Genomic DNA, 27,711 nt, shown 5'->3' on the forward strand with positions numbered 1-27,711 from the left:
TCACCTTTCCTGGGATGGAGGTGAGGCCGACCAGCCTGTAGTTCCCTGGGTCCTCCTTCTTGCCCTTTTTGAAGATTGGAGTGACACTGGCCTTTCTCCAGTCCTTGGGTACCTCTCCTGTCCTCCAGGACCTCTCAAAGATGATGGAGAGTGGCTCAGCAACGACATCCGCCAGCTCCCTCGGCACTCGTGGGTGCATTCGATTGGGGCCCATGGATTTGTGGACGTCCAGATCACTTAAGCGATCCCTCACACAGTCCTCCTCAACCAAGGGAAAGTCATCCTCTCTGTAGGCTTCCTCTCTTACCTCCAGGGCCTGGGATTCCTGAGGGCTGGACTTAGCACTGAAGACGGAAGCAAAGAAGGCATTCAGTAGCTCTGCCTTCTCTGCATCCTCCATCACCAGGACACCTGCCTCGTTCAGCAGCGGCCCCACATTTTCCCTAGTCTCCCTTTTGCTGCTGATGTAGTTGAAGAAGCCCTTCTTGTTGTCTTTGACATTCCTTGCCAGCTTCAATTCCAAGTGAACCTTAGCCTTCCTCGTTGCATCCCTGCATGCTTTGACAACATTCCTGTACTCTTCCCAAGTGGCCTATCTCTCTTTCCACATTCCATGGACCTTTCTCTTACGCCTGAGCTCTGCTAGAAGCTCCTTACTCATCCATGCGGGTCTCCTGCCTCCTTTTCTAGATTTCTTTCTCAGCGGGATGCACCGCTCCTGAGCATGGAGGAAGTGATGTTTAAACAGCAACCAGCACTCTTGGACCCCTCCTGCCTTCTAGAGCCCTGACCCATGTGTCATTAAGGTATTTAGCTTAATCATGCAAAAAAAGTCACCAAAACCTGAACCTGTCTAGGGGTGTATCCATATAGACATCTGAGTTCAGATAGGGTTCCAAAACCAACTCCCCTATGAACTTCTGGTTCATACCAGATAACTGAGTGCACAAACTTGGCTCCTTTCAGATCAAATTGAACCAAAATGTGTATTTGAGGAACACACTCAGTATGCTTCAACTCCTAATGGAGGTCAAATCCAGAGGACCAGATTTAAGAGTAAAACCCATGAAATTGCATAGAGTGGATACCGGATTACCAGAACCAACTGCTATAATCTTCAGATCCACTCCTACTCATGCTGGTAAATACTACTTGATAGTACAGAAACAACAGATGTTTACAAACTCATAACATAAGCAATGCAGACAACTTCCCTGGCAACAAATAACTGTTCTAATAAACAGTGATTTGAACCCTGTCTATGTTAAAAAATTCTTTGTATCTTACCATCATTTTTCTTTTCTCAGGTTTTAAAAAAATGTTCACAAGGAAAAAAAAATACAGTGATACCAAAGTTGATTCTGAAAGTTTCAAACTTCAAACACAAATCAAAAATGCATTTCTTCAGCTTTGATTTGTAATTTAACCCAATTTCTGACTAACAAATTATTTCTGTCTCGAAATCAGGCAAGTTTGAATCTTTAGGTTTTTCCTCTTCAAGGCCTCCAATACAATTTCAAACTGAAATCCACGGAGTGTTGATTTGGTCACAGAAGTGAAATCAAAGATGCTTCAAGCCACTAGACCTTCCTTGCTGACCTGGAGGTACTCATCTGGATGTTCATCTGAGCAGATTCAAAACCTAGCCATACTCTCAGAAATGTTATAAAAGTCCATTAAAAAAAAAAAAAAAGCCTGATGTGTAATGGATGGCCTTACAAAGGAGGCTCGATAAGCTGTCATTTCTTTCTGGTCCTACTTGAAATGAAAATCAGCTTTTCCAAAACCCTCATAACAACAACAATAAAAATCATCAGCTACATAAAAGGTTACACTAAAATTTTTAGAATCTAAATATCTTGACACGAGGGAGAGAAAAAACACTTCACTTGCACTTTCAGAAGTCATCTGTAGAAAAGTATTAAACTCCTGTGGAACTGCACGCAAAAAGGCTAGAACTGCTGAACTTTCATTCCCGCTGAAGAAGAGAGGTCTCCACAGTGGTTTAAATGGAGTTCACCATTATTTTTTAAAAGAATGGCCTGAATGGCATGGTATGTTCAGCCATACTTTAAGAATGTAAAAAACCCAAAAACTGTGTTAAATAGACTGTAGGGGCTTCTCAGATGATCATTTGAAACTCCATCTTCTAAAGCCTAAAGGGTAATATACTGTTTTAAACCCCTGTGACACCATGTTGCAGACGTCTCCTTACAAAGCGAGCTTTGTATCTCTCTAGGTACTCATTATAGTATATTGTGTCTATCTACAAAAATTGGCCAAACTGCAAAACCGTACTCTCCTCTTAGTGTTTTAACTATGTCTGCCCCAAGAGAAAATATATATTTTTTTTTTTTTTTTAAACAATAAAATTGTAGTCTACCAAATTCATGAAGACAATAGTACAGTTTTCGCTGGGTGAATCTCCTTCGTATGACCATGGAAAGCAAAAGATTCAAAAGACCACAGCTGTTCTTTCTTTCATTCTTGTTCAAGTTCCCCAAAGTTGGATGGACATAACTATATGTAATTCTTATATCTCATCATCAAGACAGTCTGCAATAAAAGTAATGTCCAATTTCTTTTCACAAAAAGAAATCTCATACAATATTTAGCTTTTTGGTAGCTCCTCTGTCAAAGCTAACACATTCTGACTTCATAAAACCTTTTTTTCAGGACAACTAAAACAACCCTTTAAGCTGATGCTAGTGCCTAAAAACCACTCAAAGTCATTTCCTACCTAAGTTTCATTAAAGTTTAGACGCATTTTAATGCATTTCTGATTCCTCTGGGTGACAAAAATATTACAGGATTCACAGCAGCTGCAGTGAAAAGGACAGTAATAATCACCTCCAACAGACGACCTTGTGAGTAGAAGAGAAATTTTCTCTAGCATTCAAGCACAATTTTTTCAAATCTTCCCTAAAGGCTATCTGCCACTCTAGTTGATTTTGTGATTGCACTCTTACAGCTGCTATTGTGTACTTCAGCTACCACAAACCAAAAAACCTCAGAAAATGAAAAGAATTATTAAACCTACAAAATTACTCCCGTTTTCTTCATTTTTACCACGTCAAGTCTGGCAGACACTGTTACTATTATGCTTCAGAAAGATTCGCTTTCAATTTTCTATACAGATAAGGATGAGGGGTTTTTATGCATGTGAGACAGCATATGGCATTGTCAAACTTTTCCCTTCATTTTCAGCCTGATGTTGAAAATAACACTTTGTTCATTTGGTTATTTAGTTAACAAGGTCACACTATTAATCACAAAGGGTGATATGCAAATTAGTTAACACTGGCCTTTTTTTCACTCTTCTATTTCCAATACAGTACACAAATCATCTTTAAATCAAAAGACACAATCTGATCCAATGACTAACAAAGTAAGCTGCCAACAATCTTTTACACGTGAGGTATTACATTAATATACCTGTCCATCAAAAATACATTAAGTAAATGAAGCATTCTATTATTCTGCTACAAAATAGATACTTACCCTTTTCGCCTCTAGGCATACAACAACAGGACTTGCTGTAAATCAGCACAGCTCATCAGCACATCAAGTAGCTACACTTCTGTGTGCCTACTAAAGACCTAGCTCTTATTGATGGGTAAAGCATCATGAGCAGGAATTAGAGTTTTCTTCTCATATTTCACACCGAAATTTTGCAGAGAAAAAGCACAAGTAAAAAAAAAGTAAATTTTTGTGACATTTTATAATGTAAATTATAATGTAAATTATAATGGCTTCATTGTGATTATAGTAGACAAGCTCTCGCTCAGAATTATTTTTTTGTTTGCCTATTTAATTTTTAAAGACTTCCTGCCTCTGCTAAACAACATACGTGGGTATTGATACAACCAAAGATAGTTGTCAGAAATGAAGCCTACACATGAGAGCATTTATCACACGATTTAAGGTGCTTCCCAACCTTGTGTTGGAAACAGAAAACAAATACTCTGGGGCAGGCACCAAGGAATGAGAAAAAGACTGCCTTATTACTTGAAGTCTTACAATGGAATAAGAGATTACATCGCTCTAACCTTAAGACATGAATGGGATGCTATCAACTTGCTTTCTATTCCGCATTTAAGTTCAAAACAGACACAATAGGGAATCAAGTCAACATACATGATGTACAGCCAACAACTAGAATTAAGCATTACTTTTTTGGTAACAGCAAAGAACCATGCAGAAGCCTGTCCACGCTATTCTCTCACAATAGTTACACATGAAAAACCAAAGCAGCCGACATTTCACAGAAAAAAGAAGGATAGTTCTTTTCACTTATTTTAGCATAAAAACAGATGAGCTGTGAAAGATGTCTCCTTGTACATGATCACTCTCAATTACATTAATTAGTCATAAGTATAAAATTCTACTCCCACGCCTTCTGGGAAGTATAGCACTATTTATAGTAGAATTCAGGAACTACTTAACTTCACCAAGTGTCTAGTGGGATAATAGCAACGTTACAGGGCTATGGAATATTATTGTATGTTTTTTTTACTCATATCAGTATGTACAAGGACTCTAGCACCACAAAACACAGAAAGGGATGCTACTGATTAATAGTGCTCTACAAAAAAGTGAAAATCATAATGAAAGGTTAAGTAACCAAGTTTAACACTTCTTTAACATTCTTCACCAATAAACATCTGTAACTCTGCACCCTGAAGTCATTACCAAGAAAGCTGCTCAAGAAATTCTAAGACATTCAGAGAGATAAACTCAGGTCACTTGTAAATGTGAGGCCCTTAAGACCCCTTTAAAGAAGCTGTTCCATAAGTTAGAGATATGGTACAATATAGTTATGAAGAGCTGTTCAGCAAACTAAATGAGCAAACTTTTATGTTGGCACTTTCAGTGCACACTGGTGTAAGTATACATAAAAGCCTGTAAAGCATTCCAAAAGTTACCTCCAGGGCAGCAGGCAGCACCTCTCTAGGGAGAGGTGCATAACCTCCTTACCTTTCTAAACAAACTTCTTTGTGCTGATCAACTCTATTAGCATGGGATGTCCTTTCTGCTAATTGTATTCCACTAACTCCAAAGACGATTAAACTACAAAGCATTCTGTGTAAATGGATGATACTAATCACAAAAATTACAACAGCAAGACGTAACCATTAAAAAAATATATAATTTTGAGCAGTACCTATCTATGCATACTGAATAAAACAGTAAAAATAAAAGCTATGTCAATAATATTCTACAAGTTATACAAATCATATTGGCCAAAGCTGTGGAAAAAGAAAGTGAGAATAAGTCTGTTCTCAAAAGGGATCCCATAAGCCTTCAACATCTTATTTTATGAAGAAGGAGTAATTAAGGAGTAATTGCAGCCTGCAATTCACTGTGACAAAGCATAGAATTGTCTAGCCGGTGCACAGTAGAGCAACTTGAGCCTGCTGCTCACCTGGTGGTCCCATGTAGTGCTGAAATTCTGAGGTGTAATTACTTCAGCAGTCCTCCACTTCCTCATCCTTGTTTTTTCTATCATTTCACCTAGCTGAGTTTTATACCATTACATGTCCTTGACATGAAAAACATTTTTCCACACATGAATTTTCTTAAAAGTCTTATTCTTAAAAATATATCCTGTTGCCTTAAAGATATAACCCAGTTCAATTTTGCATACCGTAGTTACGCAGGCATTCCTGAAGTTTCAATTAAACAGAAGCAATGCTTGATTCTCAGCTCTAAATGACACCTTCTAATAGGTCTTTTTGTGATTACCCCAAAGGCCAGTATCTGTGTAGAGATTTTTTTAACATATATACATGTATATATATATATAAAGGCGTCTTGTTGGGATATTCACTTCTAATGCTTACGCTCAAACTGGAGTTCACTTGAATTACTCAAGCTCACTGTTAAGAGCCTGTGCTTAAGAAAAATCAAATTGATGCTCACCAGCTTTTTTACACTTGAGACAGCAAGAAAGAGGGGGAGAAAAAAAAAAAAGAAGCAAAAAACCACCCCCAAAACCCCACACCACAATGCAAAATCTTCTCCATGGGTAAGTTTCTCCCATTCTAAGAGGAAAAATACCAGACAGCAGAAACACCTAAGTATTTCACCTATAAGTCATCAAATCAAATCTAGCTCAAACCCACAGTGAGTAAAAAGCCCTTACTAACTATTGGGTGATTACTCACTTTAGTAAAATGAGCTGAATCCTACTCCTACTGGGCAGGCACCTATACTACCAAATCACCCATCTTTCTGTAGTATCCACCCTTCATACAGCCTAAGCAAGATGATGAAAAATTAAATGAACAAGCAGTCTGGATTTGACTCTTTCATGTTGGATGGTAAGTTTCATTCCAGGGCTTAGTCATATCAATAAAGCAGTATAGGAAAAGACACAGGAGAACAAAATTAAGACACAATATTCGGTGCCTGTGATAAACAGGTTGATTTTTTAATCTATTTTTATCCCTTCCTAAAGGCCTCTGGATAGCTAAGTAGAGCTGAAAATAAAATTGTAATTAAAATTTGCACAAATACCAAATCAATACAACTGAGATATGCTTGCTTGAAGCAGAACTCCTTTCTCATTATTTAATCTCTCTTTACTCAAATTTTCTCTGACATGCCATTGATCATTTCATAAGGTGTTTTTTAAAGCAGATCTTAATATTGAATTTATTTGCATGAAAGAATAAGCCCTGTACTGTTAAGGCTTACTTGTATTTCCAAACAGACTCTGACAGCAAACAGGAGAGCTTTATTCTTTTTTTCTTAACAGTATATCTAACAGTCATAACACATTGTACTTTTAACCCTTTCCACAGGCAAAGCAGTACGTATAAGAGAATACTGGTCTGCCTTGAGTCTCCCTTTTTCTGTGTTTGTTTAATGTATTTTTAAGTACATGAATCTGTCTAGAGAAGGAAACCCTATGGCATCTGATAGAAAAGATGCTGCTTGTGATAATCATTTCTGAGTGAAGTTAATGTCTTACATATAATATATATAATTATATAAATATAATTTCATATATTATATATAATATATATAATATATATAATAGATATATAATATATTTTCATCTAGCCCAGCACCCCTTAAATACAATAATGTAAATAATAATCTGATTATGATGGAATTTGATTACGATATTCATTAATAATATGATTTATGCTTAGACTGTAAGACCAGAAGTTTAGCAGTACGCTGGGCTACCATGCCAAGGACACAACCAGCAAACGGCTGTAACTGTTTTTTCCGCTCTAATCAGTGCTGTGGAGGCTGCATGTGAAAATAACACACATTGTTTTGGAGGTCCCAGCACAAGAGGTGGAGGCAAACTGGAGAGAGTGCAGGCCACTAAGACGGTGGCTCAAATGACATACAAGGAGGGCCTACGGGAAATGGATTTGTTCATTCTGGAGAAGGGAAGGCTAAAGGGGGATCTATTTGCTCTCTTCCATTATCAAACAGGGTATGGAGAAGCAGCCGCCAGATCCTTCTCAGGCGGGCACAGTGAAATGCAAAGAGCAACAGCACATGCTGGGATGAGAAAAACTCCTGCTGGACACAAGACAATAAAATTCTTCACAGGAATGGTTAGACAAGTCGTCCAAGGAGGCTGCAGATTATCCACCCCTGGCAAATTTCAACACATGGCTGGAAAAGGCCCTAAACAACGTGGTCTAACTTTGAAGTGAACCCTGCTTTGAGCTGGGATGTAGGACTAGAGCACCCCTGAGGTCCTTCTCACCTAAATTACCCACCATTTTAAGATACCAGCTTTTGCTCTAGCAGTCTTTACCAAAAAACTGGTAGGCTACACAGTTTTTATTTGCATATGATATCTTGGTACATTTTTGAAACACTATTTTCGGCATCAAAGCTAACACAGAGAGAATATTAGTAACTATACAGTACAGCATTCCAATAAATTTCTGTTTATTATGTTCTGCAGCTGGTCTTAGAGGGCAATGTTTAGTTTCTATTTTATGTTATTTTTTGATCTCAGTAGGCTTTGGATAGGGATTCACTTTCAGCTGAACACAGTAACTGAGCAAACAGTGCATGGGAAAAGATGGAATAGCCCAAACTTAAAATGTTTGGAGTTCAGCACTACTCATAGACAGAATTGCAATTCAATTGACTGCCTGTATCAGCATGGTTACTGCTAGGCCTTTACTGTATCTACTTCTTCTCGTGATGAATTTTATGTATTCCTTATCAGACCAGTTTCCCCTTTTCATTAGACTCCCTGTTTGGGACTTCATGTATATGAGAGGTTTTAATAAGTAAAAATAAATAAAAATAAATTAACAAAATTAACAAAAAAAGGAAAACCAAACCTGAAATGGAATGAAGAAAGAACTTTGTACGACCCTTTGTCTGCAGATATGATTCACTACTGATTCCAGGAATTATTAGAGACACAACCTCGCCTTTGCCGTTGTTTTAGGGTTCTTTCTTTCTATGCAGATAACTGCAACATGCAGCTTCCAGATTCCCTACAGGTTATGTAGGTTTTGCACTTCCCAGTTAATCGACACCTTACTGGTTAAGAACCAGCACACTCTCTTCCCTCCCCTCAATCTGCTTTCATGATTCTGCAGAAAAACAGATTTTGGTAATAACAACGGATGCAAAAAATGCTCTCTGTTTGGATACTTCTTAAATTTTGCTGGCTAAGCAGAATGGTCCACAAATTTTAGGTTTAAAAATCAAAAGAAACAGGCATAAGTTACTAACTCTGCTATGACAAATAAAGATCAAATAGTACCAGAGAAGGTGTCAAGCTTCTCTAGCAGAAAGAAGGGATAGAGAGGAAGGAGCTGATGAATCACATCTTCCCAGTGGTTCTGAACTGGAGGGAGAAGTAAAAGCAAACACCTTTGTTCCATACATTAAACAAGATGCAACAAAATAAACTCCACAAGTTTCCAGAAACTGATCCTTATTCACGCTGGTTAAGTGAGGAAGGATCGTTTGCATGGCAAGTTCCATAGCCTGAGCACACTTATGTCTGCAGTGATCTTAAAAGGTGGGTCTAGTGACAACTTAAACACCCTCAGTCCTCTCTATACCACCCTTCCCTTAAGAATCTCCCACTATGCTCTTGAAAGTAATACGACAAACAGGCAGCTCAGCTGAAAAATAAAGTGAGCTCTCCTGCTGCTTTAGATCATCCTTTAATTGCACCACTTTTTATTTTTCCAGCCTATTAACCTGAACTCCACAAGCACACCAATCACGCTGTAGCAAGTTTATATAAAGATAGTTTATTTTTCTTCCTTCTCATCACCATACTATTCATATAATAGCTCTACTTGTTCTTTCCAAAACTGTAATAATACAGCATCCTCTTGCCCAACTAGCATTGTCTGATGAAACCCTCATTTGTAAGCTGGAACACGAATATCACACTGTGAGAAAGTCTGGTTTTATAAAGTCCTGTGTTGATAATCGGTGAAATCTGATAAATACTACAGCCCACAAACTCTATTACACTTCTGGTAAATCATGAGAGCTCCCTTTGAGAAAAACAATATAATCTGTAAGTCAAATTGGGAAACGCAAGATAAATGTCTTGCATTATTACCAGAAAACTCCAAAATATGTTAAGTACATTTCAAGCATACTGAATAAATCATAAACAATAGCTCTGGAAAAAAACAAGCCACCAACAAAACCCAGAAAGATATATTTTCATTCTATATTCTGAACTCAAAGAAGACTACAAAATAGTTCATTGCTTTTATTTTACTAGCTATACAGAGAAACCTACTGAAAATACAGTCAGGATTGAATACACCAGACAAACCAAATGAATGTATGATCTATGCGATTAATTTAATTTACCATTAACCAGTAGCTATTTTCTTCTCCTTGTAATTTAAATGTAATATATGGTAAAAAGTCAGTAAGATCATTGTTTTGTGTTTGATTTTCTGATGATGACCATGTATTACCTTTTTATCTGCTTCTAAATCAAAATACTACATAATTTAAAAAGCTCATCAAGTTAAACAATCAAAGGAGCCAAAATATGAAAGGAGATTACTTGAACAATATTTTTTGGACATCATTTACCAATGAAAGTAGAAATTTGCAAGCTAGCTTTCTGCTAGGACACTAGTCAGGCTTTTGCATACAGTCTTGTAACAAGCTGCTTAACAGTGATATCCCACATTGCACTTTTTACTTTCACTCAACATGACCGCTTTACAGCACTGCAGTTATCTGCCTCCTCCCTGAAGGGCAATGAAGCATTTATATAGACCACTGCCTGTCTCACCAAACCCCCAGTTTAAATACAGGATAATAAGCAGGTCATTTATGAAAACTTTGCCACAGAATCCATCATCTTCTTGTTATATTAGGATAATGGTGAAATCTCATAAAGAGTCAAAAGTATTACAGCTGAACATCAATCCAAATGACTGAGCTTGAAAATTGTAGCCTCCACCCAAAAACCAGAATCAGGCATCAAGTCAAAATTCTCAAACAATGGATAAAACATGGACAGGACATTAAAAGAAATGCCCATTGTGTGTGTTTTCTATAGAAAGGAAGAGGGAACAATATTTTAAAAAACGAAGAAAGATGCGGGAAATCAAAATAGCAGAAGACAGACCCAAAGTGGAGCATTACAGAGCTAGATGGAAGAGAGGCTTGGCAGTGAGACCAAAACCTACCCCTTGCTGTCAGATTTCTACTATGTTCAAAATAAATAGGATTTTATCTAAATTCTCTGAAATAAATGGCACGACTTCCAGTAGCTCTTTATCTAGCATCAGCATTCTTCTCTCCCATCCTACCAAAAATAGCACAGGACATCCAAGATGTTGATTAGCTACTCAAATCCAGAATATCAATAACACTTCATTCTATTTAATTAACTTCTCTCCAGCATGGGAAGATTTGATCTCTCCACTCCATCCACTTCCTGTCCTCTAGAGCAAATCAACCTAATATAGCTATGGAAAAGGATATAACAGAAATACATTTCCAGTTTCAGAGTAAGACTTCACACAGACAAATTGGGTATATGGCAGTACTTTCTATGAAAGTTACAGGACAACTCCACATACACGTCCCAGGTCTAACCAAACTTAAAATCACTGATGACTGTGCCTCAAAGTAGAACATCTGAGGAAGCGTTTGAGCACCCTCTGAACTATGCAATATTCATGATGCCATAGTACAAAACATATCTTCAGCGAGAAAGTGCTCAGTATTTGCAACAGAGGTTAAGTGGAAACTCTCATATCTCAAATAATTTCAGTTTGTGTGTAAGGAAAAAATGATAAGTAATAACAGAATGACAAACAAATATACAAAGCTTGGACAGAATTTACATAGTCAGCTTCTTTGAATCAATATTAGTGAGATCTAACAAATGCCTTAATACAGTTAATTTCTTGTTAGATTAGTTATTTAGGAAAGGACAGAGATTACATATCAGCTTTTCAGTATCTTAAGAGTTTCCCAGTCCTTACATAAAAGTATTTATTTAAAAATGCTTACTATTTTTCTTTCTAAAAATTCCCATTTATGGACAAAATGTCTCATTTATGGACAAAAATATTTAATGTCTTTAAATGCTGGAATATACTGCGAATGAAGGAAACAAATATTCACCAAAATTCTAAAAAAACTGAGGATGAAAAATGTGTAACACTGCTGTTTCCTGACAGAACTTCACTAGAAGGTAAAAGAAAATGTTATTTTGCTATTGAGATACAGATAATTCTTCATTTGTGATATTTGCTACACCAGTGTATATGCACAGACTTTTCTCTGAATCATGGCAAAGGGCGGGAAGGGAAGAGCAAGCAAAACTTTTCTATTAGATCCCTAGTGAATTGCACAGACACCCCCACATCTTCAAAAGCAAAAATATTTCCCCAACCAGAAAATTAATTATTGGAGTAGACGATAGTACCAGTTGATTCACTAAACATTGTGGTGCTGAGCTGAGTATAAAGCATTTATTAATCTGAAACTCATCTACATCAGATGACTGCAGCAAAAATGTCACACAGACGCCTTTAGCAACATACTGAAGCTGTGAAGTTAGACAAATTGAACTGCTGATCTTAAGCAAAACAAGTTTTCCAGCATATGTGTAACTGTTTTTAAAGAACATTTTCTTTTTGCTGTCATAAACACACATAATGCAATAGCATGTCACCAGATGATACTGACAGTAGTCATTTTCATGCAAGCCAAACTCTTAAGTAATTCTTTGAGAATTTATCCAATATCAGAAATATAGGTTCATGTCAAGCGATGGTAAATTTCCATATTTTTAGCCAACTTTCCTTGTATAACCTTCTTAATCACAAAATCGTTAGTAATTCTTGAGGCAAGTAACTATCATGAAGCATACTGAACAAGAGAGACAGTGCGTGTGTGAAAGCATGAATGTTTCTGTGTATCTGTGTGTACATATTTCCATATATATATACATTTATAAGTGTGTGTGTGCATCTGTGTATGTATATATGAGAAACACAAACTGAATGTAAAAAAAATCCAGGATTTTGAGCAATCAAAACTATATAGAAATCACACTGGCTCTTTGCTTCATTCTTCATATGCTTTATTCCTAGCACTTATATAGATTTTCCTTTACCTCACTTACCTAGCAAGCCCTGCTTACAAATCCTGTTTTGCACCACGAAAAATCCCTTTGCAAGCCTCGGCTGAGGACTGCTCCAGTCAGACCCTCAGGCAAGGCACAGCAGCTTAGCTCCACTGAGCGCCAAGGACATAGATTAATGCTCTAGTTTGACCTTGACAAATGCTACACTATATGCTGCTACACAGGAAATATAATCTACCATAATCTGCCATCACCCACCTAAACAGAAATTTGAATCTCTAAAGACACGTCAGTCCAAAATATCTAACATCTACAAAGCCTATGAACTGCAACATACAAAGTGTTCCTTCCCACCACACCTCCAAGACACTGCCATTTCCACTTGTCCTGAAATTGATCTGTAGTTGGGTATCTTTGCATCTTCATTAGAGTTAAAATTGGTTAATTAAAATTGGTTAAAAAAATAAAGCGAAAAAAGGAATAGTGACATTGAGACCTACCTTGCGTGTTTCACAGAATCACAGAATCACAGAAGAGTAGGGGTTGGAAGGGACCTCTGTGGGTCATCTAGTCCAACCCCCCTGCCGAAGCAGGGTCACCTACAGCAGGCTGCACAGGACCTTGTCCAGGCGGGTCTTGAATATCTCCAGAGAAGGAGACTCCACCACCTCCCTGGGCAGCCTGTTCCAGTGCTCCGTCACCCTCAGAGGGAAGAAGTTCTTCCTCATGTTCAGACAAACCAAAACCTGAAGTTCTTTGAGATTTGGGAGTAAAACCAAACCATATTTGCCTGCTTGTACTAAAAGACCTGTCAGTAAAATGCTGTGCATCTCCTGAAGCCAGCAGTCTACAAGTGACACTGCTGCCAAAGAGAAGCATATGCAGTGCATTGTTATTAAAGGAGAGTAAGCGTCAGCACTGTATCTCAGAGGGAGACTTTGGACAAATTTTGTATTTCAGATTTGCCGATTTATGCAGCATTATTTTTATGAAATACTCAGGAGCAGAAAGACACTGCTCTACACCAATGACATAATTGTTTATCTATGCCAAACACTACGTTATGACAATGGTTTGTGATACAGACTTAAACTCATATGCGGAATCACCTCCACAAGTGCCAAGGAATATTAAAGTTCCTATCTGACTGGCAGCTTCTCATCAAGGGACTGGTGTAGACAAGGAATTAGAGCCTGATCCCCATTGTGTGTCATAGGATATTGCCACTTTCACACTCCATGTCTGTCTTGTGGAGCTGATTCAGAGAGTAATTACAACTCAGATAAGCCTTTTCTGGAATATGTACAATTAATTCTCCTGTAAAAAAGGGGGAAAGAAGCCTGACACTTTAATAATGTTTAAGTACACCTAATCTATTTCTTTTCTGCTCCTAATGTTTCCTAAATATGAGGAAGAAAGAGGATTTGAAAGTACTTACAACTGCCTGTTCTTATGTAAATTATCCATGGGTCTGTAATATTCCCTCATAAAATAGCCAACAACGTAATACTACAAACCAGTAGAATGTAAAGCAAGCAGGTAATCAGTGTAAAAATTGATCTAGAAATTTGAAATTTTTTTTCAATATAAGTACTATTATTCTTTTCAAACAGGTATTACCTCATTTCTTTAAAGTTTCAAGCATGACTACTTTAAAATGTTGAAAATAGAGTGGATTAACCAAAATTTGTCTTTTTCCTAACAATTAAAAACATGGTATTCACCATGAGTTACTTAATTTATTTTTCCAACTCTCACTCTTAGCCTGTCAAAAAAATTGTGATTCTAGGACTGTATAATTCATGGCATCTGTATTGCCATAACTACATTTCAAGGTGATTTTTACACTTAACCTGAGTATCTTTCATAAACAGTTTATCAGCAAGATTCAAGTGCATTTCAGACTTTCTGTTACACTTCAAAGCTGGAAAACAAGTACTCATCTTGACAATACTTCAAAACTGCAGCAATTGGCTAACTGCCCATTATCAAAATCAACCTACAGGAGCTAAACTTCCTATCCTTCTGCCCTCCAGGAATATACTACATTTAGGAAAAAAACAAACCCCAAAATTATACAAATCATTTAACACAGGTTTTGGACAAGGAGGTAGAACTTGATTACAATTTTCAGAAATAAAACAAAAAAAAGAGTAGTTATGTTTTATTGAGCTGATTCTAGAGTATCCAGTCCTAAAGCATTAATTTCTACAGCTTGAGGTAAAGCTCACTTAGCTAGTACTGTGCCTAGCTATGCCGTAAATACAGAAAGTCTAACATTTGATGAAGAGGCATCTCCACAGCAGAAAAATATCTCCAACAGCTAGGCTATAAGGGCAATTCTTCTTCTGACCTCATTTTGCCTCCAGTTCCACTCAGAATCCACCCAAACCGCCTCACTATATTTTTTATTTTGATGGGACAACACACATGCTTCAAGTTACACAGGGACATCAAGACTGAAAGGATAATGTTGTTAATGCTCATTTTTCATAGTTAATGCCACTGTACCAGTGACAGCAGTAGAATAAATGCTACTATAAGTAGCATTCAGTTATTTTTGTCACCATACCATGAAAATATTTTCTGCTTAAAGTACTCACACTGCAGTAGAAAAAGCTTCATTTAGAATATGTACACAAAGATGCAATTTCAGGTAGAGTTGGGTACAAGACAGCTGATGTTTCAAACACCTTTCTGCCTCCAAAGAAAACTGAGATTTTAATTTCTTTTATTTTAGGGGGAAAAAAAAAAGATCCAGAGCAAGTGACTGACTCTTTACCAAAAGAAAAATGGATTTACTTCACGTCCTTGATTTTCTGTAAAAGAGGATATTTTCAGAAACGAGTACGGCACAGAGACAAAGTGGTGCTTTCAACCCACATTTTAAGTTCCTGCTCAGGTTCACCATTTCCAAAGAACTTTAGACATGTTTTGGGCACCTGACATCTTGAAAGCCAAACTCTCCTCCAACTCCTGAAACTGGTATTTTTCAGGAGATAATGAGAGAACAGAGGAATTAATTCCACTGCTCTGTCTACCTACACTTATTCCTTCAAAGAAGACAGGCACACTTCTGGTGACCAAGTGAGTCAATCCAAAATTATCACTAAAAAGAGAACAAAAAAAGGGACTACTTATCTAAGTTGTTCTTTGTTTGCCTAGAGGTAGATGAGGACTCCTTGCATTTTATCTTGTGTACCTGGGTCTTGTCGCTGAGCATCTTAACCTCTATTATCATTCCTCAAAGATTTACCCTTTTCTCCCCTCAAGAGCTAAACAGCAATTAGGAGAGAGGACAGTTGCAGGTGCTCTGCAGCTTCATCAGCTTACAGCAAGTCATCTCTCACTCCACTGTTATTTTCCACCCTCCACTCTGTTAAAGGTCTCCTTCACAATGCACTGAAACATGGCAGAAATACTTCTTATAAAGCATTTGAAAATTACAGAGATCAATGGGAAGAAGGGAAGACTACTAGAAAATTCTAGAAAAACTAGAGAAAAAAAGAAACAAGAGATCCTGAAGAGCCACAACTTACCTGAACTTCACTTCAAAATAGTTACGGAGTTCTGCAGAAAAACTAATTAATCAAGTGTTTTATATCTACATGCAAGCATCCAACTTCACAGAAAACCACAAAGAATGCACAGATTTTCATATAGCTCTCAAGAACTACAAAACTGACTCCTACTCAAACTGATTTTTATGTTAAAGTGCTATCTCTGAACTAACTTCATGATGCCAAGATTTTAAGACAGGCAGGTGGTATTTACAACTGTTGAATTTGCATATTCAGAATGACAATATTCTGAACATGGGTTGCCCCAACATACAAGAATAAAAATGGTAGCTGCCCATCCAATGCTATGTCCGCAATATATTGTAGTTAAGTGAAAAGGCATAGTTTCATAAGCCAAAAATTACTGTTTTACTTCTTTTTTGTAAACCTTCACTTGTCTAATATTTACAGTCCTACAAACACATACATAACTGTAGGATTTTATTAAAGCATGTTTTGCAACAATTTTTGGATGATTTTATGTAAATGAAGAGAACATTTTTATCAGCATTTTCTACCAATCATTTCAAATTTACTTCGTTTTTAATACCTCTAAAAAGAGAGCCTACTTTCCCCAAATAGTCCACTGCATGCACCTCCTTAAATCACCTCAAGCAATGCAAAAGGGGACCAAGACAACCACCTGGCAGCTGCAGTGGCTTTTTCAGCCTGCAGAATAGTGGGCAAAGCCACAGCAGGGGCTTCCCCCAAGCGCCTGGGACCCAGCAAAAAAGCCCTAGAGCAAACCAGAGAGCAGGAACCCCAAGTGTATCTTTTGGTGTGCCCCAATATTTAGTAGCACCGTGGTAGCACGGCCCAGGACATCTCCATGAAGAGGACACTGGATGTGCAGTTTGAGAGATGGTAGCCAGAGGAACTGGAGCCCTGATGCTCTTCAGAGGACTTCTCCTTCCCCTCTACACTGCCCTAGTGAGGCCTCATCTGGACTACTCTGTCCAGTTCTGGGCTCCCCAGTTCAAGAAAGTTGAAGAGCTACTGGAGAGAGTCCAGCGAAGGGCTACAAGGATGGTGAGGGGACTGGAACATCTCTCCTACGAGGAGAGGCTCAGGGAGCCGGGCTTGTTCAGCCTGAAGAAGAGAAGGCTGCGAGTGGACCTAATAAATGTTTATAAATATCTTGAGGGCGGGTGTCAGGAGGATGGGGCCAAACTCTTTTCAGTGGTGCCCAGCGACAGGATAAGGGGCAATGGGCACAAACTGAAGCAGAGGAAGTTCCGTCTGAACATGAGGAAGAACTTCTTCCCTCTGAGGGTGACCAAGCACTGGCCCAGGCTGCCCAAGGAGGCTGTGGAGTCTCCTTCTCTGGAGATATTCAAGACCCGCCTGGACAAGGTCCTGTGCAGCCTGCTGTAGGTGACCCTGCTTCGGCAGGAGGGTTGGACTAGATGACCCACAGAGGTCCCTTCCAACCCCTACCATGCTGTGATTCTGTGATTCAGCCTCATACAGGCTTGTTATGGGCATCAGGGAAACAGCTGGGGCTCAGTATAAGTATACTGAGGCTTTTAAGATGTTTGAGATCAAGACCATGGTTGGAAAGAGTTGCTCCATAACTGCCTAACTTCAGAGAAGCCTAAGCTGAGTGGGTGCTTCCCCTGTTCAATTACTGAGGTCCTTCGATAAGCGGACTTTAGTTTTGTGATCCCTGGATGCTGACAAAGCGATACAGTCACTTTGTTTCTGGAAGATTGTCAAAATGTTCAGTTCCAGCACAAGTTCTAAGTGTGTTTTTAGTGAGCTCTTTTACTAGGCCATCACTTTAATTATAGGTGCTCTAGAAATCCTGGCAGCTCTTACAACACCAAACCCTTAAACAATCTCATTAACTTTTTATATAAAAATAGTATTGCAGGAGAATATGCAGTAGAGATCATAAAATACAGATAGCCAAAGCTAGCATACTGACTCCATACTGACACACAAAAATCTTTTACCAAACGTATGGGCATCCACTAGTACTTCTTTTTCGTAGGGCTCAATCTTAAATCCAGCTTCTGTGATATTCACCTCCTCATGTGGCTTTATTTAGTTCAATAGAAGTAAATGAGATATACTGAGTCCTTTCAAAACTTATTTTCAAATGATTAAATGTGGTCTCAAGACTCTCACTCGTACTCTCTTTTACAAGTCCTAGAGTATCAAAACTGAAGTCAGCTAATCATGGATTAAATTTATGATATGATACTTTCACTCATATGGAAATCCTTCTTTCATGACCCTAAGAAGATGTACTTTTCTATCTGTTATGATGCACAAGAACCAAATTTCCTGTGGGACTTGTTTTTCTGCAGCTGACATATCTACGGATGAACTTTGACAACAGTTAACTGCAAACGAGCTGCAGCTCCTTGTATCAATACAGGACAATGTTACACTGACAAAATTGTTGACCAGTTAAATAGCATATGTTCTCAACTAGACTGATGTAAAATTAATGCTCCAGGATTGTGCAGAAGCTTCATGCTCCCTGTGTCCCATTTTGTTATTTAATTTTGGATATTACATAATTCATCATTCCTTAATGTAGTCAAATATGAAACAAAGAATATTGATGACCTGTATTTATTTTGCAGATGTTAATATAGCAGAGGAATCTTTCATCCTTGAGCAGCATTACATTTTTCTCACGCAACTTGAAACTTAGCTATTTGTGCTGGTGTAAAAATATATTGGTGGTTTTTATTAGTTTTTTATTAGGATATAAAAGATGCAGTAATGGATGGACCTGAATTCATTCTGTTAAACTTCTGAGCCAGCCACTAAGCATGAGACAGAAAGGTACAAAAAGCCTGTGAACTAGATCAGATAAATAAGATCTAATCAGGGAAACAATCCCACCCCCCAAAGGGTGCTTATACAAAATCTTAGGTGCCTGCATACCCCCAACTTCAACAGAAGCAACGTGGGCACTGAATGTCTTCCTGAATGTGGTGACCCTACTTGCTTTCTCTGTGGAGTCTTTAAGATGTCTATTTGTGAAAGAGGAAATGGAAAAGTCTCACTCCTTTAACTAAGGATACTGAAGACAGACATGATTTAATCATGTTGCACCAAAAATAAAATTTTAAATACATTAGTACAGTCTTAATAGCACAATAAAATGCAATTTCATGTGTTTAGGTTTTTTAATTGCTATATCACCTCAGTCACTTGAGAATATTCTATCTTTAAATAGCAGTACTCAAGCATTAGTAGCTCATACTCTGAGCAAAGGTTCAGCAAGCGTAACAGTATTTATTATTTTATTTAAATTAAAAGACATCTAGTATGGAGAAAAAAAGTATTTCATTTTATGCTAATCAATCTAGTAGATGTGAAAAGCAGTTCATGGGAGAAGTATTCACAATTCACCAGGGCACGTGCATGCCCCTTCAAGATTTCTAGCATATGCATACAGCGCCATGCTCCTTCTCTGCCTCTTTGATACTGCAAGACAACTGTCAACACAATCTTTTACAAGAAACTTCTACTAGCAGTGCATGTAGATAGTAGCCACTTCAGAGGCTGACAAGTCCCTAGAAATGTACAGTCAGTGTTATCAGTGTTTATCAGTGTTATCAGTGTTTATGTTTAGTGATTAACATAGCCTTAGGCTAGCTATTCTGTAGCGGTTGTGAAATTGTATTTCTTTAGTTTCTGGTCTCGATGAGTGACATTATCAAGTAAATGAACTTGAAAAATAAAAATTGCTTCTCCTGCTTACCAGCTCCTCGCGAAGTTGGGCTATGAGTTCATCTCTCTCCTTTAGCTGCAGCTTCAGCACTGAACATTCATCTTTTACACCATCCTACAAAAACATCAAAAAGAGATGTTTTAATGCTTAATGCTTTTACTTTGCTCTTGACAAGAAAAAGCTGCTTCACATAGTGTGAGATAATTACATTCAAGTAATGAAACTCCATTCGCCTTTGTCATGTGTGGTATTTTCAATAACGTATTCTAAGTTGCTGCATACACAAATCATTGCATCCAAAGACATTACATGGAAATGTGAATAGCTTCCTGCACAGAAGTCCATTTCATTGTTTTCTGAATCTTTTAAGCCTTTTTACTGAAGATCCTATCAGGTCATCCCTTTTCAGTTAAGCAATGGCTATGAAATGTAATTTTACTCACACAAAACAACATTAGAGAAATATCAATTTAGAAGCATGATCGTGGAGCTCTTTATCTTTGAGGGGATGAAAAAGGAAGCAAAAAAGACATTCACAGGAACAGTAAAGCACCCTGCCCATGCATATATCTTTTGTCCCACACCAGGCACAACAGCAGCAATTCTGGTATTAACAGGGTGGAGGAAAGAAAATAGTTACCGCTTAGTAATACAACCAATGACTATAACTCAATTTACCTTGCATGAAAATGAACCCGATAGCTAAGACTGTAGCCAAAGCCCAGTCCATGAGGCAGTCTGCAAGCTGTCCTCAGGAAATTTTGTGAGTTCGTACAAGTCTAAACACCTTCTTTGGAAATGAAATGTCAATCACATATTTTTGTCTTGTTCTGATAAACATCCAAGAGTAGAAATGCAAATGAAAGACTGAACTGTTGAAGAATAAAAACCCAACAAACTAACCAGCCAAGTGGCTGGTCATACAACTGTAAATAAAGCACTGTATCTTAACAGCCCTCTAGTAGAGAGACACATTTACAGTGTTTGGCAAGTTTACTGCTTTGGAGTATCATGATTTTCAAAAAAAAATCCCAAGCCATACAACAAAAAAGCTTTTGGAAATATAGCAATATTCGCACAACGCTTTTGTCCTTAGTTTAAAAATAAGAAAACTGGACTTCTAGCTAACAGATGATAACAAGTATAAAAGTGCAGAATTTATTTAGACGACAAAGAGCTCAGGGGTTCAAAAGGGTATAACCAGTGTCATAAAGTTGAACTGTTGGTACTAATGTGTTTGCAACTCCAAACGAACAAACAATTGTGAGACAAAAAATTAAAGAGTGTGAAGTCCATTTTCCTCAGTTAAATGTTCAGTTATAATACTTACCTTTCAGAGTAATTATATTCTTCATCCTCCGCTCTAAGAGAATTGGAGGAAGAAACAAGATATTCACATATAAAACCCCAAATATTTACAGCTGCAATAAAGACAGATAGTGAACCTGCTTACACACTACTACAGTACTACATACAGATCTCCTGAAATATTCAAACTTAGAAAAAAGCCAGGACTTGCACTTTCCCCTTTAGGAAAAAAACTCCTAGGATTTTTTTCTTTCCTATATGGTTTAGCAGCATTTCACTCTTATTATCTACTAATACAATGCTGTCTAGGAATGTTAGCCGAAAATAAAATCTTAAGACATCCCACAACACAGCCCTCAGCACACAATACATTATTAGCAGATATTGTTAAATATATTTTAGTGTCCTGGGTTCGGCCAGGACAGGGTTAATTTTCAGTGGAATCCAGGAAGGGACACAGCTGGTGCCAATCACGACCACAACGGTGCACCGGCGACAGTATCGTACCAACCAAGACTCCCTTATCCCCATTCATCAGCTGATCCTCCAGCTGGAGAGTCAAGGAGTGATCAGCAAAACTCACTCACCCTTTAATAGTCCCATATGGCCAGTGAGAAAATCTACTGGAGAGTGGAGACTGACAATAGACTACCGTGGCCTGAATGAAGTCACACCACCACTGAGTGCTGCCGTGCCAGACATGCTAGAACTTCAGTATCAGCTGGAGTCAAAGGCAGCCAAGTGGTACGCTACAATTGACATCGCTAATGCATTCTTCTCCATCCCTTTGGCAGCAGAGTGCAGGCCACAGTTTGCTTTCACCTGGAAGGGCATCCAGTACACCTGGAATCGACTGCCCCAGGGGTGGAAACACAGTCCCACCATTTGCCATGGACTAATCCAGACTGCACTGGAAAAGGGTGAAGCCCCAGAACATCTGCAGGACATCGATGACATCATTGTATGGGGTGACACAGTGGAGGAAGTTTTTGAGAAAGGGGAGAAAATAGTTCAGATCCTTCTGAAAGCCGGTTTCGCCATTAAGCGAAGTAAAGTCAAGGGACCTGTGCAAGAGATCCAGTTTTTGGGAATAAAATGGCAGGATGGGTGCCGTCAAATCCCAATGGATGTCATCAACAAAATAGCAGCTATGTCTCCACCAACCAGCAAAAAGGAAGCACAGGCCTTCCTGGGTGTTGTGGGTTTTTGGAGGATGCACATCCCAAATTACAGCCAAATTGTAAGACCTCTGTACCACGTGACCCGGAAGAAGAATGATTTTGGATGGCGCCCTGAGCAACGACAGGCATTTGAACACATTAAATGGGAGATAGTTCATGCTGTACCCATTGGTCCAATCCGGTCAGGGCAAGATGTTAAAAAAGTGCTCTACACCGCAGCCGGGGAGAATGGCCCAACCTGGAGTCTGTGGCAGAAAGCACCAGGGGAGACTCGAGGTCGACCCCTGGGGTTTTGGAGCCGGGGATACAAAGGATCCGAGGCCCGCTATACTCCCACTGAAAAAGAGATTCTGGCAGCATATGAAGGCGTTCGAGCTGCTTCAGAAGTGGTCGGCACTGAAGCACAGCTCCTCCTAGCACCACGGTTGCCGGTCCTGGGATGGATGTTCAAAGAGAGGGTCCCCTCTACGCATCATGCCACCGATGCTACGTGGAGTAAGTGGGTGGTGCTGATCACCCAGCGTGCCCGAATGGGAAACCTCAGTCGCCCAGGAATTCTGGAGGTAATCATGGACTGGCCAGAAGGCAAAGATTTTGGAGCATCGCCAGAGGAGGAGGTGACACGTGCTGAAGAGGCCCCACTGTATAACCAGCTGCCAGAAGATAAGAAACAGTATGCCCTGTTCACGGATGGGTCCTGTTGCATTGTGGGGAAGCAGCGGAGGTGGAAGGCTGCTGTATGGAGCCCTACACAAAAAGTCGTGGAAACTGCCGAGGGAGAAGGTGAGTCCAGCCAGTTTGCAGAGGTGAAAGCCATCCAGCTGGCTTTAGGCATTGCCAGTCGAGAGAAGTGGCCAGTGCTCTATCTTTACACCGACTCCTGGATGGTGGCCAATGCCTTGTGGGGGTGGCTGCAGCAATGGAAGAAGAACAACTGGCAGCGCAGAGGCAAACCTATCTGGGCTGCCCCATTGTGGCAAGATATTGCTGCCCAGCTGGAGCAGTTGGTTGTAAAAGTCCGTCACGTGGACGCCCACGTCCCTAAGAGTCCGGCCACTGAGGAACATCAAAACAACCACCAGGTGGATCAGGCTGCTAAGATTGAAGTGGCTCAGGTGGATCTGGACTGGCAACATAAGGGTGAACTCTTTATAGCTTGGTGGGCCCATGACACCTCGGGCCACCAAGGAAGAGATGCGACATACAGATGGGCTCGTGACCGAGGGGTGGACTTGACCATGGACACCATCGCACAGGTTATCCATGAATGTGAGACATGCGCTGCAATCAAGCAAGCCAAGCGGGTAAAGCCTCAGTGGTATGGAGGACGATGGCTAAAATATAAATACAGGCAGGCTTGGCAGATTGACTATATCACACTGCCACAAACCCGCCAAGGCAAGTGCTATGTGCTCACAATGGTGGAGGTCACCACCGGATGGCTGGAAACCTACCCTGTGCCCCATGCCACTGCCCGGAATACCATCCTGGGCCTTGAAAAACAAGTCCTGTAGTGACATGGCACTCCCGAAAGAATTGAGTCGGACAACGGGACTCATTTTCTTAACAGCCTCATAGACACCTGGGCCAAAGAACACGGTATCGAGTGGGTGTATCACATCCCCTACCATGCACCAGCCTCTGGAAAGATCGAACGTTACAATGGGCTGCTAAATACCACTTTGAGGGCAGTGGGGGGTGGGACTTTCAAAAATTGGGATACCCATTTAGCAAAGGCCACCTGGTTGGTTAACACCAGAGGGTCCACCAACCGGGCTGGTCCTGCCCAGTCAAAACCTCAGCGCCCTGTAGAAGGGGATAAAGTCCCTGTAGTGCACGTGCGGAACATGTTAGGGAAGACGGTTTGGGTTAGTCCTGCCTCGGGCAAAGGCAAGCCCGTCCGCGGCATTGCTTTTGCTCAAGGACCTGGGTGTACCTGGTGGGTAATGCGGAAGGATGGGGAAGTTCGATGTGTACCTCATGGGGATTTGATTTTGGGTGAGAATAGTTCATAAATAAATTGTATAAAGTTAATTGTTAAATAACCCTGTCACTGTCTGTTATCACTGTTATAATTGTTATATTTCGTACCAGTAGTAGCATAGTAAGAATCGTCCAGATTAAAGAAGGATGGACTTTTTGATGAAACCTAGCAGAGCACAGCGATGATGGAACTGGACCTGGTTTTCAACAACTGGCACCCAGCAACTTCATCGAGATCGACGTCTCCAACCTGCAGACTGTGGACATGGGCCGCACCAGATACATCAGCCGTGAGCTCCGGATGCAGCAAGTGACCGCCCATCACCACACATCACCTCCCCTGCCACGGAAGACCATTATGACAGATGGAGCCCGAAGTCATGGATTAAATGAACTCAATGGACACTTTAGAGTGATGATCCATAGACTAAGGGAATGATATCTGGAGACAGGAGAAGTGGTGGTGATCAGTTTGACAATGGGGGACCTGGGCATGATGTAGATGGTATGGAATAAGGGGTGGATAATGCCCTGGGTTCGGCCAGGACAGGGTTAATTTTCACCAGAATCCAGGAAGGGGCACAGCCGGGCGGGCTGACCCAACCTGGCCAAACAGAGCAGGGTATTCCATACCATGTGCCATCATGATGGGTTCCGGTGGGGGGGAGCTGGGCGGCGGGAACTCTCTCGCGGCTCAGGAGCGTGCAGCGCCGGTCCAGGAGAGCGGCGCTGTGGGTCATGTGGTTTCTGTTGTGTTTTCCCCTTATCTGTATCGTTGTTGTTCCTGTTCCCTTAGTTTGCTGTTCTGTTAAACTGCCCTTATCCTGACCCACCAGTTTCTGCCTGCTTCTTTCCATTCTCCTCCGCACCCTGGCAGGGGGAGGGGCGGCCGCGTGGCACTTTTGTTGCCAGCCGCAGCCAAACCATAACATTTAGTCAGAAAAAACACTTGCTTATAAAAAATAAAAAGTATAAAGAACTTCAGTAATATTTTATCAAAGTGAGGCCTTTATTTTAAAAAATGGTTTGAAAATTGATGCAGCATTAACTATTGTGCAACCTCCAGTTACATTATACATTACATATATTTTGTCAGCATGGTTTCACTTTGTTGCTATCTCCTGATTTTCCCCTTTTTAAATTAAAAAAAAAAAGAGTTAGTGGAATCCACAGTGGAAGAAGGAAAACGACGAGGTCCCATAACCAAGACTATTGCAATAACAGCTTTTAGAAAGCATGCAAAAGCAAATACAGCAATGACACTTGTAATAGTGTATGGTAACTAGAGCAGGAAAGATTTGTGAGATAAGCCTTGGCACTAGTTATTGTCTAAGAGGCAATGCACGCCTCCCTGGGACTAGTGAGAGCTTGAAGGAAGGTTTTGCGCCTCTCAGAGCTTCCAAAGACTTAAAAAAATAAAAATCACTCCCAATAAAAGCGCATTCATGCACCCATCTGGATCTTCTTCACCCACACAAAGGCCTGACCCCCTCTCATGTCGCACTGTTCTCCAGGCACTTCACTTCTATATTGCATGCAACAACTGTCTCATACAATATAGACTGTAACTATCATTATGGTTTAGAGAAAAATACCTAGGGCTAAGGTAATTTTTCCCTTGTCTTGCCACATATCAGTGAAACTGCTTAACATAAGCCAGTGGGACATGATTTTTGTAAATCAATACCCCACATTATCAGGTCCTATGCAGACCTTTGCAGCTTAGTAAAAGTGCAGCCTGCAGTTTCTGGGGGACCCAGTGTGCTGGAGTACTTGACACTATGAGGACTGGACAATACCCTTCATGCATTTGCCAGCTGCGGAGAAAAGAATACCTGCTGTTTCCAGTCCTTTCTTAAATAATTTTCAGTATTAACCTAGGCTACCATTTAGGTAACCTTAACTGCAGAATGCAGGTGCTACAAGCATTACCACCAAACAGAAGACTTCATCTGCACCCAAGCATCACAGCAAGGGCTGTTCTTAGACAGGGTCTTCCGTGCAACCTGCTGTATAGGCACTTCAATGTGTATCCAGGAGTTACCCAGAGTTGTCTAGAAAAAGGGCAATGTTAGCAGTTCCCAAATTTTTGTGTTATTATTTAGTAAAAGAAGTAAGAACAAATATAGTCTATATTCCATTCACCCTACACCACACTGGGTTTGCAAGCAGCACAGAGCTCTTTCTTGATGAATTAGGATTATACAAACCTATTGTGCTGCATGGTATCTGCACAGGCATCATTTGTTCTGCAAATGCAAAACAAAAGGGAAAATACAAATGGTACTTGATGCTTCTTCTATGTTTCCATCATATTTTAAGGTAATTTCTGGTATAATGCCAACTGAGAAAACAAATATAAGAAAGAACATACCATACAGGAATAAAAGCGAAAAAAGTAGTCGACTGCAGAAAGGCTTGGGTAATTTCAATATCCCATATATTTGTCCAAGAATAAAAAAAAAGTGTTACAGAACCAACTATTTGCTGCTGAAACAGTTAATACAGTTCTTCCAGAAAGTAACTACTGAAAGGTAGGGAAGGAGAGAAGGCTCCAAAAATCACATTCTTGTGCAAGAGCCAAAATATTTTGGTGAAGGCTTGTGTGGAGGTGACCAAAGTAGCAGCATGCAATTGAAAAGTGCGGGGCAGGAAGAGCTGGTGGAACGCTGTGTTATTTATCAGTCCAGGGGGCAAACAGCAATGCATATCAGATAGTGTGAATTCAGAAACAGATCACCTTGATTCCTTAGGAGGCCTGAAATGTTTCATTATCTACTGTGAAACTGTAGTACAGTGAAAGGCTGCTATGGAAAGACCAAGAAGTTTGTTGAGAAAAGCATCTCAAGGTGAACGAGGAAGAGGAGGCACAGGCCAATAGGGATTTATAGTAAAAAATAAACTACCTGAAAACCAGAATCCCCCTATAAGGAAGTGTCACAACAGCAGCATCAGAGGAAGAGACTTGAAAAGGATGGCATGCTTTTAGCAGAGCATGCAATCAGTGTATCCTGAGTCTACACTGTAACTACAAAGCTGGAAGAAACTCTGTCCCCATAAAGTCAGGCTTTTTAATATACTTTGAATACTCTGTGTCTACATGATTTGGGATCTTCACCATCCCCACATTCCAGTAGATATTTGACCCATGTATTCCTATGTTCAGAAAAATAAGCTTATTTATAATGCCATTTATGATCTTGTATGCAAAATATTTATGATATTTTTGCAGTCCTTAAAGTATTGATAGAGTGTAGGAGTAACAGACTGGCACATAAGCATAGCTGAGTTCAAGTGCCATCCAGAATCAGTTCAATGACCATAGATCTAAACTTCTGCTAGGTAACATTTACCTTTTCTAGCCATTAAATAAATACCCTTGAACACTTTTGTTCCTTA

The 27,711-nt window shown here is 39.7% G+C and overlaps 1 protein-coding gene across 5 annotated transcripts in view; it reads right to left on the minus strand.

Moving 5' to 3' along the window:
- Positions 1-27,711, minus strand: part of CCSER1 (coiled-coil serine rich protein 1) — a 745,310-nt gene that overhangs the window by 326,040 nt on the left and 391,559 nt on the right. For all 5 annotated transcript variants that reach the window (XM_075421506.1, XM_075421504.1, XM_075421503.1 and 2 more), the window contains one exon: positions 19,871-19,954. In XM_075421506.1, coding sequence (XP_075277621.1) covers positions 19,871-19,954 — 84 coding nt within the window. The remainder of the gene's footprint in view (positions 1-19,870; positions 19,955-27,711) is intronic.

The sequence above is a fragment of the Opisthocomus hoazin genome, chromosome 5 (assembly GCF_030867145.1).
Source record: "Opisthocomus hoazin isolate bOpiHoa1 chromosome 5, bOpiHoa1.hap1, whole genome shotgun sequence".
NCBI classification, from domain to species: Eukaryota; Metazoa; Chordata; class Aves; order Opisthocomiformes; family Opisthocomidae; genus Opisthocomus; species Opisthocomus hoazin.